The 19,330-nt window shown below is 35.7% G+C and overlaps 1 protein-coding gene across 1 annotated transcript in view; it reads right to left on the reverse strand.

Moving 5' to 3' along the window:
• PTPRQ (protein tyrosine phosphatase receptor type Q) overlaps positions 1 to 19,330 on the reverse strand; it is a 196,858-nt gene that overhangs the window by 65,261 nt on the left and 112,267 nt on the right. Inside the window, exons 27-28 of the mRNA XM_046646540.1 lie at positions 18,611 to 18,934; positions 1,921 to 2,042 (exon numbers count right to left, since the gene is read on the reverse strand). Of these exons, the coding sequence (XP_046502496.1) occupies positions 1,921 to 2,042; positions 18,611 to 18,934 (446 nt within the window). The remainder of the gene's footprint in view (positions 1 to 1,920; positions 2,043 to 18,610; positions 18,935 to 19,330) is intronic.

Genomic DNA, 19,330 nt, shown 5'->3' on the forward strand with positions numbered 1-19,330 from the left:
ATTATTTTTTGCTATTATAAACTAAAAATCTTCACAAACATGCTCTAAAAAATGAACATAAACTGAAGCCTGAATGGGAGAACTGATGCATCAATAATCCCTTTAAACTTTATTTTAATTATGACAGGTCTTTTGAGATAGAACTATTTCCATTTAAGATATACTGTAAAGACATAAAATTATAAAAGCTAAACAAGAGACAGAGATGGGAAGAAAAGGGGAGGAAAATTCACCATAAATTACCTAATATAATGCATTGTATGCACCAAAAGAGAGTGGTCATCAGGCCCAGTAAAACCTAGAGAGGGTGCCAAGGAGGTATTTCCCAATCCTAATCGTAGCTAACAACCCCGTGTTATTTGCATCGTTGACCACCCTGTTTTAGATGAAAGACTTGATGCTTATGCTTGAGCTTCCTTCTGTCTGGATGGCTCCTCCAAGTTGATGTCTTCAGTGGCCTCTTATTTGTACGTTTGTATTCCCTAGGATTCTATCCTCTGGTTGATTCTTATAAAAGAGATTCCTTTTTTTTTTTATTGTTGTCAAAATAGTTTATAACATTGTGAAATTTCAGTTGTATATTAATATTTGTCAGACACATATAAATGTGCCCCTTCACCCCTTGTGCCACCCTCCACCCCTCTTCCCCCTGGTAACCACTATTTTGTTCTCTTTGTCCATAAGTTTGTTTATATTCCACATATGAATGAAATTGTATGGTGTTTGTCTTTCCCTGTCTGGCTTATTAGCAGAGATTCTTACTCTACATGTTCTACAGTTAATCCCATCTATTCTCATCATTTCAACTATCACCTAAATACCAACACTTCCCAGATCTGCAAACCCATATTTCCTTCCTCAGTTCCAGATCCATATATGATACTGCTAATTGGGTATCTTCACCTGGCGGACTCCCAAGCATCTCAAACTCAGTGTAGAGGAAATCCAGTCTTTCCCTCTGCAAATCTATTCCTCCTTACAATTTTCCAAATCATATATCTCAAAGTCATCCTCAAGTCTTCTTTACACTCACCATCCCCTGATTTTTTTCACCAAATCCTGTAGGTTTAAATTATTTTTCATTCTGTTCCCTTGCTACATTTCTTCTGTCCTTATCTTTTCTTGGCCAGCTTACTTTGAGAGTTTCTTGTCCCCTTGCCTAATTTCACCCCCCCAGGACTGCTCCAAAACGATCCTCTACAATGCAACCACACTGATCCTGTGAAACAGAAAGCTATATCCCGACTGCTTTAATTCCTCTGTTGGCACCCCACTGCCCTTCTCATAAAACCCAAACTCCATAACATCGTATGCAGTCTGCTCCTGGTCCAGCCTCATGTCTCAGCATCTTCTGGAATTCCATGACAGGGGATTCCTGAACTACTTGCTTTTTCTTCAATGAAGTCTACTCTTTCACACCTCTCTTGCATTTCCTTTTCCTGTTCTGTTCCAATTATTCCTCAAGATTAAGCGCTAATGTTATCTTATTTGGTAGATATTTCCCCTAAAGCCTTCTCCCTTCTCCTTTTGCACTATGAGTTCTTTTTCACTGTATTTTAAACCAATGTATTGCTATCAGTTTAACCACTTGGGTTTATATACATCGTCTCTACACTGAAGATAAGTACAATAATAATCATGGTAACAATACTTTATTTACATTTATTGAGCACTTACTATGTGTCAGGCAATGTTTTAAGTTCTTTATGCATGTTAACTGATTTAGTTTTCAAAAAGCCTCTGTACCTTGGGTACTAATGTTATTTATTTTACAGATGTGAACACTGAAACACAGACAGGTCAAGTAAGTTGCCTAAGGTCTAACAGAGCTAGGAATCAAATTCAAATAGTCTGATTCCAAAACCTGTATTCTTAACAGTGTTTTCTACTGCCTTTTACAGAAGGTAAGACGTGCCTTACCGATTTGACATCTATCAGATAGAATGTTGGTCCAGTAATGACAGCCGGTTCACTCCAGCTGATGTTGATGCTGAAAGGTGATGTTGCTACTACATACACATTTTCAGGAGGACCATCTGGAGCTATGAAAAAGAAAATGAATTACCCTGCTACTTTTAAGTTAGTATTTGCTACAGTACAATAATAGAAAAGACCATGAAAAATGGATAGTCATCATGAATTAACTATACATTAATTTATGGTTCACAGCATGATTGGCAAATCAAAAGATGCAATTCCTTCCAAAATATTTAATATACATAAAAAACTTCCACATGAGAAATTATTAATCATAAATACACGATTTTTTAAACTCAAAATAATTTTGAAAAGAAAGCATTACAGTGCTAAAATAAATCTTTTGAATAAATAAATATTTTTATTTAAAAATAGATAGGCTAACAATATCGTTTTAAACTTGCGGAAGCATATTTGACTGCAGAAAAGTGAAACTGGTACGAGGAAATTAGATTTAAAATGCATTGTCTAACGAATGAAAATTGGGTTGGTTTTATTGTTTTCACTGAGGGAGTAGCATAGAAAATAGGTTATACAACTGATCTTATTATTAAATATGTAAACATTCCCTGAATTCATTATGATTCCACATAAATTCTTTAATTCGTTCTGGTTTTATTATTGTTGTTTTTTCATCGAGAGGGAAAAACAAGACGTGATATTTTAAGGAACCGACTGCTGAAAACCTTGTGCAAGTTTTCATTGGTGAAACCACTAGGAATTAGAAGAGTTTATAGTATGTTAAGAACTATTTAGTGATAGTTAATTTGGCATAGACATTGGCCTAGGAACACTGTTATACACATCTTGTCCTCCTGTGGCCCACAGTCAATTCTGGGGACATTAAATATTGGGAGATAAGTATTTCCGAGTATATCTGATTTTTAAAATCCACATGAACAAATATTATTGACCAAATATTATTCCATAGATACTGAGAAGATATAAAAAGGAAGATAAAATATTCTTCTCCTCAAATAATTTAGAAGAGCAACAAGCTGTGTGATCTTGACCAAACAACAAAACTTCTGCACCTCACTTTCCTCTTCATATGCACATTTCATAGTGTTCTAAAGGGACTAATGAAGACAACGAAATGTGAAAAGTGGCCAGTTTAGTGTTTTGCCCAGTGTTTTCAATTAAGACAATATATTATAATAAATGGCAAACTAAAGATAAGGGAGTAATTAGAAATGCAAATAATCTACTATGAGAGGGCAAAGGGCAAAGAGGTGAATAGAGACGGGGCAGGGAGTCAAAGTAAGGCTGCCCAGAGGAGAGGGGAAATGAATAGGCTTTGAAAGATGAGAGGATTTCAGTGACCAGAAGAGCGGGTTTGGGACATTTCTGTGCTAAGAGGATCATAAGCAAAGCCACAAAGACATAAACAACAGGGTCCACAGAAAGAATTTTAGTGCTGTAGAATTACTTTCCTTGGTAATCTTATGTTTATTATTTTATGCATTCAAAAATGTTACTCTAGGAAGGGATCCACATATTTCACCAGACCGCCAAAGGAATTCATGATACAAAAAGGATCCAGGATCCCTAAATTCAAGGAACAGAGATGTCACAGAGAGACCAGTGCTCATGGAAGGATACAGTAGAGAACAAGCCTCAAACAGTAATTGGGAACTAAGTTAGGGAGAACTTGACTATTGTGATAAAGAGTTTGAAGTTTATTCTTTAAACAATGGGATGTCACTGAAAGTTTTTGAGAAAGGAAGTATTTTTCTAATGATTTAGGAAGAAAACTCAGGTAGCTATGAAAAAGGTAAGCCCCTGAAACATTGAGTCCTGATATAGGCTTTTCCAAAAAGTCAGGTGGGATATGATGAGGCTCCAATTTAGAACAGTGACAGTAGATGTAGATAGGAGGAGCTGAAGCCTAGAGTCATTTACAAAATATAATAGAAAGAACTTAGGGACTGACTAGGTATGGGTACAAACTGAGATAAAGGAAGTAGTAAAAGCTAATTCATGTATTAACAGTCAAAGAATGTTGACGGAGTTCACAAGAACAGCACAGTTAGGAACAGATACTGCTTTTGGATGCCCTCACAGAATAAGGCACTCCATTTTCAAGAGTGGCAACATTTCCAAGCTGGATATTCCTTACAAATGCCATGCCCACCTTCTCCTTAACAAACAGTAGCTCTGAATCTCTTTATTCAAAATGTTAAACAAGAGGATGGGCTTCAGAACCACGTACACTATTACTGATCATTATTACATACTCTGTTCGTGGAGAAATTTGCTTTGAAAAATGTTTTGCAGGTTTCAATGACCTATCTTTCGCCTTTTCCTCTGTATGGGAATGGGTTAGAAGCTTAGCATAAATTTATGAAGCCTCCTTGATTATCAATGTTTTTGCAAAACTTGCATTCCAGTTCTGTAAGAACAAGTGTGGACAAGGACAATTTTCTGACAGGCCACACATTTCAAGTGGTATAGGACAGGAAAATATTTCTGGCTCCCCTTCTCTTTATTCATACCCAAATATTCTGTTGGCTTTTAGATGAGATTTATATATTCATCCAACAAATATTTATTGAGTATCTTCTATGTGCCAGGCATAGGAAGACACAAAGTGCATCAAAGTAGACGTGGACTTATCCGCAGAGAGCTTCTAGAATGTGACTGCTCTCCTTCACCCAACACCTACTACTTGCCAGACACTTGTGAGGTGCTGGGGATATAGAAGAGATCCAAAGAAACAAAGATCACGGAAGCTTTCTTTTATTAGAGGGAGACAAATAATATATAAGCGTATTATAAAAATTTAGATAAATTAATATATAATATACAAGCAAATTATACACCATGTTAGGAAGTGACATGTACCATGGCAAACAATGAAGTAGGATAATGGGAATGAGGATGCTGATGGAAATTATTATGTTAAATATGGTAGTCAGAGAATACCTCTCTAAGCAGATTGAAGGAGATGAGGGAGCACGGGGAGGTTCGAAGGAAGGGAATCAAAGGAAGGAGCATGGCCACTGCAAAGGCCCTGAGGCAGGATTTTGCCTGCTGTATTCTTGGAATTACAAGGACTTCAGTGCGTGTGGAGCCAAGAAAGTCAGAATGAGAGTCAGAGAGGAAATGGGAACCAGATTGTGCCGAGCCTTTAAAGCCACTGCTAAGGTCTTTGTACGAACTAATATCCTGGACAAAAAAGACAAATGTCATAGTTCATTATAATGAACTAAAAAAGACCTCTATAGATTATGATCCTTGGTATCTAACTCATACCAATAAGATGGGTCAAAATTAGTTAGATCAAAAGAGCACAGATTATCTCCAGAATCTACTTGATTCATGTACCTGTATAAAGTATACCAACTCAGTGGCTGTCAGGACTATACTTTTAAACCCAACTTATTCTAGCAGGCAGGCAAGGTGGTATGTTTTTATCACCCAGCCATCATGGACAGCTTACTCAGAATTTTCTGTGACAAGAACTTTGATGAGATTTTTCTGTGACTATGTGGATGAAATTAATTTATTATATTTCCAGAGAAATATGTCCATGTCTTCCCTGCTCTGTAGCCTAGACCTTCGGGATCTCAACTGAGGATGGATCCAAAACCATTTCCCAAGGGAAACCTTGGTTAGTCTTGCAAGTATGTCTGTAGACCAGCTCAGAAAGCAGTGTGATGCCTTGTTTCAACTTCTCGTCTTTCATAGTGAAATGGCAATGCTGCAATCATTCATTTCATACTGGCAATCAAAGCCCTCATCAAGGAGTGTCTGCTACCCCAAGCAGAGTGGAGAGAAAAATGACATTCAAAGATCATTCACGGCACATACTAACCACTTGTGCTACTAAATATTTTAAGTTCTACACACTATAATCAATCATTATAAAAAGGCAAGGTATTTAGCCCCTTGCTGAGCTGTGCTTTAAAGCCATTTCTTGAACTTTTCCCAAAGTGTTTTTCTTTCTTTCTTTCTTTTTTTAAGAAATGATGACTCTTAACAACATTTGCATTTTCAGTAAACTTGAAACTGCCTCTTTTGTTATACAAGTGTTTCCTGTGTTGAATTCTTTGTGAGAAATATCTCTTAGAATTTATTATATCAATCTGTATTCTTGAAGGATTAGAATATGATGGAATAAGAACTCAAGTCTCAACTGAAAAATAAAAGTAAACATACACATAACTAAATTGATACGTGAATATATAATATGCATGTAATATATAGCTGAATGTATATTTCATCTGTATAAAGCAAGGAAAGATAATCATCTGATTAATTCATAATTTAAGAGAAATATTTAGAAGATCAAAATGTCCAAGTCTATTATAAAACAGCATCTAATTATTTTAGTATTGTAAGCATACAAAATTTTCAAGTTTCTTTTAAGTAATTTTTTCTTAGAATTTATCAAGATACCAAAAATACATAATATAATATATCCACTATTATTTTTCTTTTACAACAGTGTATAGTAAACTATTATTGAAGTTACATAGGGGGAATACAAAATTATAATTATGAATGTCAACTACCAAAATAAGGTAAGCTGATAGCAGTAAGGTAGGGGGAGTTGAAAATATGCCGGTTTAAAAGCTGAGTAACTGTACGCATCTTCGGGAGACTTTGTTTGTCTCCCCATAAACTGTCACATTCTGATTTAGGATTGTTTGTGAAATGAATCTAGCCAGTAATGGGCCAAGATATCACTCTACCCTTTCTCTTATAAATCACAGCAATTTACTCAGTAGGAATGATCTATCCTTATTCTCTCCTTCCCCATAATCCAATCACTTCCTCTCATAAGCACTTTCCCCCTGGTTTTCACAATAATGCATTTTCTGTAACTAACAACCATCATTTCCTGATTATCATGCTTCTATCCTTGCACAGGAATGTGGGTCTTATGTGGGTCAGGGTCATCTTTCCCATCCATCTGTGTCCCCATGCTAAGTGTGTTAGCTGAAAGGTGAGTCTGGATAGACCATCATTTTGCCTAGTCCATATAAAAGTTTGAAGGCCCTCAAGTCTATGCCACTGTGATTAAGAACCATCAAATTTTCTACACTTTGAGAACAAGCACATTCAAAGACTTATTAGCAACTTTGTCTTCTGCAGATCCCTGTAAATTTAATTTAATGATGAAAACTGTTGTGAAAAACACTCTGTAGTTTTTAGTGCACCATGCTGTAGTGACTTTCCTAAAAGAAAATCATGAATAAATAAATGATTTGATAGCAGTTCACAAGACAGAAAATTTTGAGCTCTGTACACATGATTTAAATAGTCTGTACATCTATCTGAATTTAAGTTCAGTTTAAAGTGTATTTAAAGGGCCTACCTCCCACGGTATTTTAGTTTCAGGTTTTGGTACATTGGATTACCAGATTCCCAGCAACTGTCATCACTAAATGAAGGACTCTGTTCTTTTTCAGCTAGACAAGTGTTAATATAGCACTATGAGTTGGCTTTGATTCAGCACACCTAGAAGAATTGGCTTTGAGTTTTAGATGTCTCTCAGGACTAGAAGAAATCTAATTGTCTGGGTGGTTTGGGTGGATTCCTGGCACCTTAAACAAGTCAGGGCATCAGGGCCTTGAAGAAGTGCAACAATTACACTTGACCACATTTGCACAGGCCAAGAACACCTCAGGACACGTCCTGCTGGTTACAACACTGCGATAACCAGCCACCCTTCCCTAGAGCCCAGTGATTTCTACTATTGGTGCATGAAGTATTTTCTACCATTTTTCAAGATTTTAATTTTGGTTTATAGTTAGATTTTTCCCAACAGCAAGATGGTATCAAAAGGGCAAATATTACAAGCTTAAGAATTTTTCCACTTAGACTGTTGGATGAGTACTGAGAATGATTCATGGAAGTCCTTGGTATTAGACTTCATTGTATGACCATTTTCTTTGATGCTTAATGAGTAGTTTTCTGGCTCATTTCAGGCTGGCTTAAATTGAAAAAAAGCACAAAATACAAAAACACCCTTCTTACCTCCGATACTAACCATGCCAGATAAGAATGAAAATACTCTGAAATTAGTGTTACTATTTTTAGGATCAGATAATACATCTTTTTCTAGATTAGCATAATGTTTATAAAACAACTTTCTGTAATGGTGGTTTCAAAATGTGGTCTCCAGACCAGTAGCATCAATATTACCCAGGAACTTGTTACAAAAGCAAATTCTGAGGCCACACTCCAGACTTACTGAATCAGAAGCTCTGGGTAGGGCTCAACACTGTGTTTTAACAAGCTCTCTTGATGATTCTAGTGCTAAAGTCCAAGTTAAGAACCACTGCTCTACGGTATCAACATACCATTTGAAAAAGCAGTGGTATTACTCTTCAGATTAGGTGCCCAATGATTACAACTCTTGGTAAAAAGGTTGGAAAGGGAAATTAAATTATTGCTTCTGTGAAGGCTGGGGAACTATTGGTGGAGGGCTTGGGAGCTGATGAAAAACATGGAAATGTGCATCCAGCCAACAGAAACTCTACAGACTGCTCTCCTCTTACCTTCATTTGTTTGATTTCTGGATAAAATATAAAGAGGTTTCTCCCTACCATCACTCTCTCCCATTCCCAAAATTCTTAGAGTAATAAAGGTCATCATGTTTCATAAGAACATAAGAAGGCATCATCATAAGGAAGTATCGTCAGCTCTATGGTACCTTGAAGCTCCATGTAGGAACAAACGGGAATAATTCAGATAAGGCCATCACTATAATGGAGTATTAGGGCCAGGATAAATGTTGCTACCTCATCCTCCCATTCATTGTATGCAGGCATAATCAGGGTAAAGTAAATATCAAGGGTATCATTAAAGAGGAAAGAAACCAAATGTATATATAGTTTGAGGTTATGTGTTTCAGAGGAAGTCCCACCCAATTTGTTTGGGGTTGGCAATGGCTGTATTATGTACTAGACATTTGTATAATATCTCCAGGTCTTTCTTAGTTCCAGTTGTCAGAGTTAATGATATCCCACAGTGATGATCCTTAAAGTTTCCTTCAACGGTTTGGTTTTTAGTACTTTTGCCAAAAAAAGGCATTCCATTTGCTTATGGAATGCTTCTCCGTTGTTTTCTTCATGGACTATCAACTTATTATGACCCCACCTTGCTTATGGTGTTTCAAAAGATTTTTATTTATATTCTGGAAAACTCACTTAATAATCTGGCAAAAGCTTCTTTGACATTAAATATATAGTTGAATGCTTTATTAAATAGTTTAATTTTATATTCCTACTATTATTTCCTTTAAATTACAATTTCACCTGAATATCTTCTCTCTAATCATATTTAACACCCGTCCACCTCTTGATACTTTCATACCACCATGAGGCTTTGCTCAAGTCCTAGTCAAAATCTAAGAGCACAGGCTCTACCTTAGAAATGGATGAGGTTCACAAATGAAGTGATGTGTGCGGGGTAGTTAGCACAGTACTTGCACATAGTAGACACTCAATGAGCTTAGCTATTGTTGTTGTTATCCCTAACTACCCAGTCTAGGGCTCTCAATTCAGTTATTAGACCCAACCAAAAAGTGCCCTAAACCACCAGGCATAGTAATCCTATGGCCTTTTCACCATTGGGAGCTTTGCTTAGTCAAATCAGAATTCTCCTTGGTAAATGCAAGAAATGGAGCTTAATGCTTGCTGACCCAGGGTTTAATGCTGAGGCAGTTTAGAACTGAGGTTAATTACCAAAAGGCACAAAGACTTAAGCCTACCTCACACTTCCATCTGAACAAAGGGAAAGAGGATTCTCAGAAGAATCAGAATAAATTCAATTCAACATGAGATTGGAAGTTTGAATTGAGAAATTGAGAGAATTTGTTTGAATTAAAAAAATAAAATGCAGCTAGCTATAACGGGGGGAAAGATTTTTTCCCTTTTTTTCGTTATGATAACCAATATTTCTATAACGTTAATGATTTTAAAAAATAACATGCTGATAATCTTTATAAAAGTCTTGGATTTTTATTGATTTTGCTGAAAAACACATTCTACTTGCTTATGTAATGGGATTTAAAAATATTTTTATTTAAATCCTGGAAAACTTGTTTAATAATCTGGTAAAAGTGCTTTTGAATTAAATATATAGTTGAGTGCATTATTAAATAATTTAATTTTATATGCTTACTATTATATCCTTTAAATTATTATTTCACCCAAATATCTTCTCTATGTAATCATACTTAGCAGCCCAAATTTAAGCATTGTTCTCCTTTGTTTTCTTCATGGACTATAAACCTATTATGATCCCACCTGTACAAATTCCTTAATAGTTTATTACCTCAGTTAATCATCTAGATACTGTTAATGCTTCAATCCACTTTGAAATAGACATTTATTTTCCTTCATTGTTTGAAATCATTCTAAATTTATGATGGGAAAATTTCTTTCCTATATGCAATAATTCATAGTTCTTATGTTAATTACTGAATAGTGAACATAAAGAATAGCCAGTAATATTAAGTAGACTGGTTTTGTGAAATAAAATAAGCTGAACATGTCAAATATAGATGGCAACTGACTGGGAGAATTTTAATTTTGCAATAACCATGCAAGTACTTGAAAGACAAGTTATAGGCAAAAAAAATAATAATTGAAGAAATCAGTATGAACTATTTTGTAATATGATGAATTTTGACACTGAAATACTTTTGCATTGAAGTCAAATACCTTCCTTGAGTCTAAATGCCATATTCATTCCGTTTTAGATATTGAGTAGGAATGTATGGTAGAACACACATGAGACATGATCACCTGGTCATCTCAGCTCTTAAGGAACTCAGAGTTCCACAACAGAGAGAGAGAGAAACAGTTATGACATAGTATGTTCGGTACCTTCGAAACGAGTTTTGGGAGATGGGAATGAAAAGAGGAATTTACAGAAGGCTTCACAAAGGAGATGTTGGATGTGAAACATAAAGAAAAGGAAGCTAGTCTCCAAACGAAGAGGACAGAAAGAACAGTAAAAAAGAATAGCAAAGATTCTGGAGCATAAAGGAGAAAGAACAAGGCATGTGTGGGGAATAGAAGCAAAATCATAAATAACCTTATAGAGTATAAGAAAAGCTATGATTTTTACACAACAGGCAAACAGAAAACTACCAAAGATTTTAAGCAGAGGAATAACATGATCAGACAGGTGTATTCAAAAGCTGGGTACAGGTGGAGGGTAGAACATGGGAACAGAAAGACCATTTAGATATCTTTTGTAATAATCCAGGAGACAATTTTTAAGGGTCTGTATTTAGAGATCTTTAACAGAGAAAAATAAATAAAATCAGGAAATATTTAGAAGATAAATTCAATAGGTATGGACTTGGGTTGGGGATGGGCAGAAAGAATTAAGAATGACTCCTTAATCGCTGGCTTGATCTGTCAGATGCATAGGGGTACAATACACTGAAACAGAGAACACACAGAGAGGAAAAGGTTTGCCATGGGGTAGAGGCAGTGGTCATATGGGGTCTGAGAAGTCTGTAGAAATCTAAGTGGTCATACCGGCAACTTCAATGTACAGGTGTAGAAGAGAGAGATGTTGTCTTGAATTACACATTTGGGAGTCTCAGACAGCTAACTTAAAAGACTTCCAACAGCATCGAATTAATTTCACAGAAGTAAAACCATCATGTCTGGAATAAATTATATTCATTTCCTCTAGTGGGAACAGAATAGAGACTATCCCAAAAATGCACTGGCATCAAATGGGCTTCTTTATGTTTTAGATTATATTTTCCTATTTACTGATGGCTAATATCTCTTTTTATCATTATATAATGGCTTCTTTATAGAGATAATATCTACTTCTGTTATAATAGCATTCATCACATTATAAGTGCATTACACCATTTAAAATAAATTAAGGAAAATAGTTGAATGTACAGCAATTCATTAACAATTTCTTATTTTAAAAACGTTAAGGTGTACTTTACGCTCTATTTGGTTTTTCTTCTTTTTAGATCATAAAGTTGCATTCTTTGGAAGCTTCTTTGATGAGGCGTGTTTTGTTGAATTTTTTTTAAGCTAACAGATGTTTGGGTAGTTAAAATTCCTCATGAGTATGGTATCCTGTGGTTTTCACAACCTAAGAGTTACCCCAGGAATTTTCCTTTCGAGCTGTCTCCCAGTCCTGGTGGTCTATAGGAGATGCACATTATGAGAGTCCCATTTCATTCCATACTAATTTCACACCCACACTTTTTCCATGTTGTACATTTTCTCAGCATTATAAGTTCTTATTGTGCACCAAAGAGATATTTACCAGTTTTCCAGTCCACATTCCTCCCACACACACAACTCGAACTGCTTTTGAGTATAAGAATAATCAGAAAAATAAGAAATGAGTAAAATAATCTGCAAGACTTTAATGTTTCAAGTTAAGTATTTCTGCCATTTGTAATTTTTGTGCTTATGTTTGTATTTGTGCACACTCAGCATGAAGTAGAGAGTTATGGCTATTATACAGATGATTTAAGGAGAAAAGCAACTTGGCTTCAATTATCTAGATCATAGTATGTGGGAGAAAAAAATGTTAGCTTTAAGATTCAGAGAGTAACCCAATGAAATTCTCAGCTTGCATTCTAACTTTGCTCCCTATATCTTCAATTTCCGGTTCTCTTCTTTATGAGCTCTGAGAGTTAATACAACATACTTTGTTATTCTATAAGCCATTTTAGAATATTTTACTCAAACTGGGTGGTCTTTTATTTGAGTTACTCAAATTTTGAATAATTTGATTTCAAACTAACCATCAATTGCTGTCTTTATCAAGCTCCAGGTTTTGATAAGAAGTTCTATTAATAAATGTTTGAGCATAACTTGATGCCATTAGAACAAAATGTGCACTTATCTGAAATAGTAATTTTATGCTATTTCACATTGCTGCTTAGTCTTTCTATGATTCAGAGAAATCATTCATTTTCATCATTTTATCTTCTTATGTCATATAATGAGATACACCTCTTTTTTTGAGTCAATGATAAATCATGCAAAATTTATTGATTTCCTTCATCTAGATTACTTTTTATGTTTGCAAAATGTCTATAATACTTTTCATCTTTGGTAGGCAGAGTCAACATCTAAGCGCTATTTAATTTTAATATTAAAACATTTCTGCTCTTGAAGAATTTTGTTGCTTGACTATTCTAATTTCTCTTATTCTTATACCTTATGTTAGCTCCCCAGGTATTTATTATCCTGAAATAATATATGTAGTATCTTTTTGTCATTCATATCAAATGCAATCTCAGATTATCTCTCTATGGCTTAACATAATAAATAAAACTTTTACTGTATAATAATGAAATTCAGAAATTCAAATATATTTATCATTAGAAAAATGTCCCCTCTGTTCCTGAGACTAAAATATGAGTAACCAACTCATTCACATAACTTACACAATTAAAGTAATTATCCCCACTCACATAGTCATTCTCAGCTGGAAAGACAGTTTGAGAACGCCAAGAAAAATCATGCCTGTTATCACAAATTCTGAAATATGCAAATCTTTTCACATTTCTTTCTTAATCACAGTGGTAAAAAATGCAACTCTCCATGTATCCTCTGGAAATAAAGTAGGAACATCCTTCTATTTTATTGACAAGCCACAGAGTAGAAAATCAGCCTCTAAGGAAAGAAAAGGAAAAGGGAACAGGAGTAGTACAGAAAATCTCGTTAAGTACTGATACATTTCTTCATGCTCAGCTATTCTCTGATTGTGAATTCAAATGGCGGCATGAGATACTAGACCTAGAGAGAGAAAAATACTGATAAAAGACAAACTGGTACTCCATATGGAGGTGCTCTGTGGATTAGTTACCAGGTAAAGGCCTGGAAGCTGAGAGGGAAGCCAAGATTATTCTCTCCATTGCACCAAGGACTAACCAACCAACCCACCAACCAACCAACCACCAAGGGCAAAGGGAGACCTCCTGGTGGAATTAGGAAAATGATGTATTAAAATAAAAATAAGCTGTCACTGATTGTGATCATCTTTGAAATATTCTACCATTATTCCTTTAGACCAGAATGAGCAAAATGGAGCAATAAGGAGTTGAAAGCAGCCTGTACTAAATTCTAGTGAGTGGGCCATAGACCTTAAAAGGGGGTAAGAAATGAAGCGACTAGAGAAGGAATGACAACTAATAGTTGAAAGACTCCCAAATTTTCAGAATTGAGAATGTGGGATTATTTAAAAATCCAACTTCCCGGTTTCATTTACCAGCTTCTGAATTGATCACGTTATATGTTGTTTTATACTAACTGAACATCTATCACCATGTCTAGAGTGCTTGAAGAGATGATGCATTTAGAAAGTCCACTTCCTGGCTCACTGAAGTAGGTAGAAGTGGTGCTATCCAAGCAAGATGCTCATAAAGAGTAGGATTGGAACCTTTAGTGGCAGCAGATACACAGGCACAAGGTCTGTTTTAACGAAAGGCTACAGTACACTTCCTCAGCGTTGTAAGCACCTATTGTGCACCACAGAGATATTTAACAACTTTCCATTCTACATTCCTCCCACACACAACTCAGATTGCTGCTCAGAGGCCAGATCTGGCCTACTGCTGTGTTTGGTTTGAACAACTAAGTGTTTTTAAATTAAAAAAAAATTGTCACAAACAAGAAATTGAGTATTTTAATATTAAAAAAATTCTAAATTTCCTATACCTCTGAAAACATCTAAGTCCTAATAGCATGGCCTCTCTAGTTTCCACCACTCTCAGTTGCCTTGCATCAGCCTGCTCTATTCATTATGGTACCTGACCGACCCCTTTAGGTAACTTCCAGTTGCCCCTGGGACTTTAACGTCTATTCATTCAGTCAATGTCCCATTTTTCCATCAAATCTGCACTTGTGATTCTATTTATTCCTATTGACTGAAGCAACTAAAATCCCTAGTGTTACCTATGTTCTCATCTCTAAACATTTCTTTTTGTTTTCTAGTTAATTAGATTAGGATAGTTATGTCTTCTCAAAATCAACAGGTTCAAAATAACCACACTTATTGACTTATCCAAACCCAAATTTGATTTTTTCTGTATTTCTTTTTTCGTTGTTATGGCACTGTCATCCTCCCCCTCACCGGCACTGGAAAACAATTCATTCTCCCTTACCCACTATAGCTTATTCGATCAAGTTTTACTCATTCAGGAGATATTTATACTGTTACTAGGCACTATTCTAGTCAATAAAGAAACAGCAATAATCAAGACATATTCTAAAAACAGACAAAAATAAAAAATGACCAGATAATTCGAAACATTCATTAAAATAAGGTGATGTTCCAGAAAACTATTCAATTTTCCTTATCTTTTTGGATTAAGCAGACATGGAAATTCTTCTGAGCAGGAATCATTTAAGTAGAGATATACATTATAAAAATCTGCTCATGTGAACATGGAGGTAGAAGAACATTCCAGTCAAAAAGCACAGGGATTGCAAAGGCCCACGTTCCAGGAGTTTAGTGCGTTCAAGCAACAGAAAAATGCCCAGTGTGAGTGGAGGGTAATGGTAAGTGGGAAAGTGGTTGTAGATGAGGTTAGAGTGTTGGGAAGAGCCAGGTCATGTAGGCCTTTGTTCATTGTGTTAAGAAATTTGAATTTTATTTTAAGAGCAATAGGAATTCATTGGATGGCTTTAAATAAGGAAATGACATCCTCTGATTTAGGTTTAAAAGTCAGCCTGGACAAGGAAACAAAGGAAAAAATAAGTAAATGGGACTGTATCAAACTAAAAGGCTTCTGCACAGCAAAGAAAACCATCAACAAGAGAAAAAGACAATTTATTGATTTGGGGAGGATATTTGCAAATCACATATTGGATAGGGGTTAATATCTAAAATATATATAAAACTCATACAACTCAGCCACAGAAACACAAACAACCCAATTAAAAAATGGGCAGATATTTTTCCAAAGAAGATATACAGATGGCCAACAGACACATGAAAAGATGTTCAATATCACTAATTATTAAGGAAATGAAAATCAAAACTACAGTGAGATATCACTTCATACCTGTCAGAAAGGCTATTATTAAAAAGACAAGAAATACCAAGTATTGGAGAGAATGCAAAGAAAAGGTAACACTCATACACTGCTGGTAGTCATGTAAATTGGTGCAACCACTATGCAAAACAGTATAGAGATTCCTCAAAGCATTACAAATAGAAACACCATATATCCAGCTATTTCACGTCTTAGTATTTATGCAAAAAATACAAAAAGATTAATTCAAAAAGATACGTGCACCTCTATGTTCATGGGAGCATTATTTACAATAGCCAAGATTTGGAAACAACCTAAATTGCTTCCTAAACCCATCAATGGAAGAATGAATACAAATGATGTGATATATATATATGCAATGGAATACTACTCAGCTATAAAAAGACGGAATCTTGCCATATGCAACAACATGGATGGATCTTGTGGTACTATGTTAAGCGAAATAAATCAGATGGAGAAAGCCAAATACCATATGATTTCACTCATATGTGGAACATAAAACAACAACAACAAACAAACAAACTCATAGACACAGAGAACAAACTGGTGTTAACCAGAAGGGAAGGGAAGGTGGGGGGAGGGGGAGAGGGGTAAAGGGGGACATCTTGTATGGTGATGGATGAACACTAGACTTTTGGTGGTGAACATGATGTAGTCTTTACAGAAGTCGAAATATAATGATATACACCTGAAACATATAATGTTGTACACCTCAAACTTATATAATGTTATAAACCAATGTTACCTCAAAAAAAAAAGATCAGCCTAGAAGCTCAGGAGGTCAGTTAGGTTAATGGAGTGGTAGCAGTAATGAAGGGTTGGACTGATACTATAGCAATGCAAATGGAGGGATGTGTTTAGAAGCCATGGTTGAAATGATTCATTGGCATAATTGAGGAGGAAAAGAATGCTTACATTTTCATTTTCTGCAACCAGATGAGTAATGGTGTGCCTTACTAAGATAAGGAAAATTGAAGGATGAGAAGGTTTGGTATTTAGACTACATTAATTTTAGCAGGTATATTCAACATATATGCCCTATGATGTCAGTTGATAAGATCATATACTGATCTGGTTTCTAGGGAGCAGTCAAGGAAGGAAATAGAGATTTGAGAATAATCAGTATACAAGAAGACTTTAAAGCCATCAGGCAGGATAAGGTCACTTAAGGTAAGATCTCTTAGGGGTTGTGTGTTGACAAGGAAATGGGCCAAGTGATGATTTCTGGGCATACCAGAGAGGTAGAAGAAAAATCAGAAGGCATAACTTACGGAAAACAAGAGCCAATGTGCTAAAAGGAGAAGTCAGACAATTGTGTTGAAGGCTGAACTATCGGGATTCTATCGCAAATACTGAACTGCATTAACAAACATTTATTGGAGATTGACTACACAAACATTATGCCAAGCACTCGGAAACAGAAATAAGCAACACATTTAGTGACCTAGAAAATAAAGCCTCTAGATCAAAGTTTATTTCAATAACTATAAAGACCTAAAGCAGCATCCATTTATCACTGAAAATCTGTGTGTGTGTGTGTGTGAATTACTCTATTAATAGGTACGAAAAACTTTTAAGAATATGTGATTTGGCATCGAAAGGAATCACCTAATAGTCTTGGTCAGGATAGGAGGATGGTAACATAAGATTTATGTTTGGAGGGTTTATGTGGGATGGTGTTCGATAGGTGGCCTGGCGGACTTGAAATTTGCCCTGGAGAGGTTGGGGCAGATGTGGCATTTCAAGGACAGTGCTGCCATTCCTCAGAGCTCTGGCTGGCGGGACTTGATTTGCAAGTGATTTGTTTTGCATGGAAAACATAACAATTCTATACAGACAGTGTTCAGGATAAGTGATAATAGAAACTTGTTTACTTAATGATGGTTAATGATGCTGCCTAAGTAAGTAGGATAAGTTTTAAAATATAAAAATAAAATTGCAAGAGCAATCTTTACCTACACTTTGAGTGATTTCTATGGAAAAGAATTTAAAGAGCTTTTTCTTGAATGTCAAAGTCCTGCAAGATACATAGATGGCAGAATAATCTTGAGGTTGTGTTTCTTCTCTGTATTTTTTCCTTCTCCCTTCTCAAGCTGGGAGCTGGACCTTTGGCATTTCTTTGCCTCAGAATTTTGTGTAGGCGACAAGCACAAGCTGAAAAGCTGCTTGCAGAAAGATCCATCTGGCCTATCACAGATGCATGTGTGTGTGTGACTGTGTGTGTGTGTAAGTCCAAAGTCACTGAAAAAGTTGTAAAGCCCAACTTAAAAGCAGCAGACCCTCCAGATTTGGAGGGAAAACGGAGGCAGGGATCAAGGGCACTTGATGGCAATCAGCATAGCCTAATGATAGACCACAAGAAAGGCCCACAATGCTTTGTTGCTATATAAGACTCTAGGACCTTGGTGCAACTCTGAAAGTTTGAGGAAAATCCTAATAATGACAAATTGAATTTCTCATTGGGATTCAATTAAATTAAAAATAAATATGCTATTACGTGAGTTAGTTTGTGTACTAACTCAGTAATTTTTATGTTCAGTGATTTCACACACAATTGTAAGTAGAAATCCTTAACATATAAATATAGAATACAACAAAATATAAATATACAATACTTACGGCCAGGCAGGGTTTGCGTAGATATCCAATTTGAAGCATTGCCGTAGCCGGCATTGGTGCTGGCAGCCACTTGAAATCTATACCATCTAAATTTCTTTAATCCATATACTGTCTGTTCAGTTAGGTCAGCTTCATAGAGGTACTGAATTTTTTGATATTCAACACAATCTTGAGATTCCCATTCTCTGCATGTTTGAGCCCGAAGTTGAGTGGTAATCTTGTAATTTTGGAAGTAGCCAAGGATAGTGTCAGGTCTCATCCATGTCAATGTTGCACTAGTTGACTGAACATTAGAAAAAGTAATATTTGTGGGAACACTGGGAACTAAAAAGGGGAAAAAATTGAAAACAATTGGAATTACCATTTTGTAACAGAAGGAAGAAATGGATTTGAACATATTCTTTTATTATGTACCTAGTGGAGATATCCCTAATCACAACTGTCCTTAGATTAATCTCCTTATACTTAACGAGCAGAACCTTAAGGTGAGGTTGCAGGACCACGCATTCAGAAGGGCAGAGGACAAAACTATTGTGATTTTTTTTTATTCCTAGTTTTGCTCCCAAATTCATGCATTAGTGGCTTATATAAACTTACTCTGGCTTCATATATCAGCACTGGCACAAAAGGAAATTGCATGCTCATATAATCCTGAGTACTTTCCTAGGTGTGGTCTGAGCTTTTAATATTCAGTTCCCACAGAAGACTTTCTTTTATATT

This window comes from Equus quagga, chromosome 19, assembly GCF_021613505.1.
Source record: "Equus quagga isolate Etosha38 chromosome 19, UCLA_HA_Equagga_1.0, whole genome shotgun sequence".
In the NCBI taxonomy this organism is placed as follows: domain Eukaryota; kingdom Metazoa; phylum Chordata; class Mammalia; order Perissodactyla; family Equidae; genus Equus; species Equus quagga.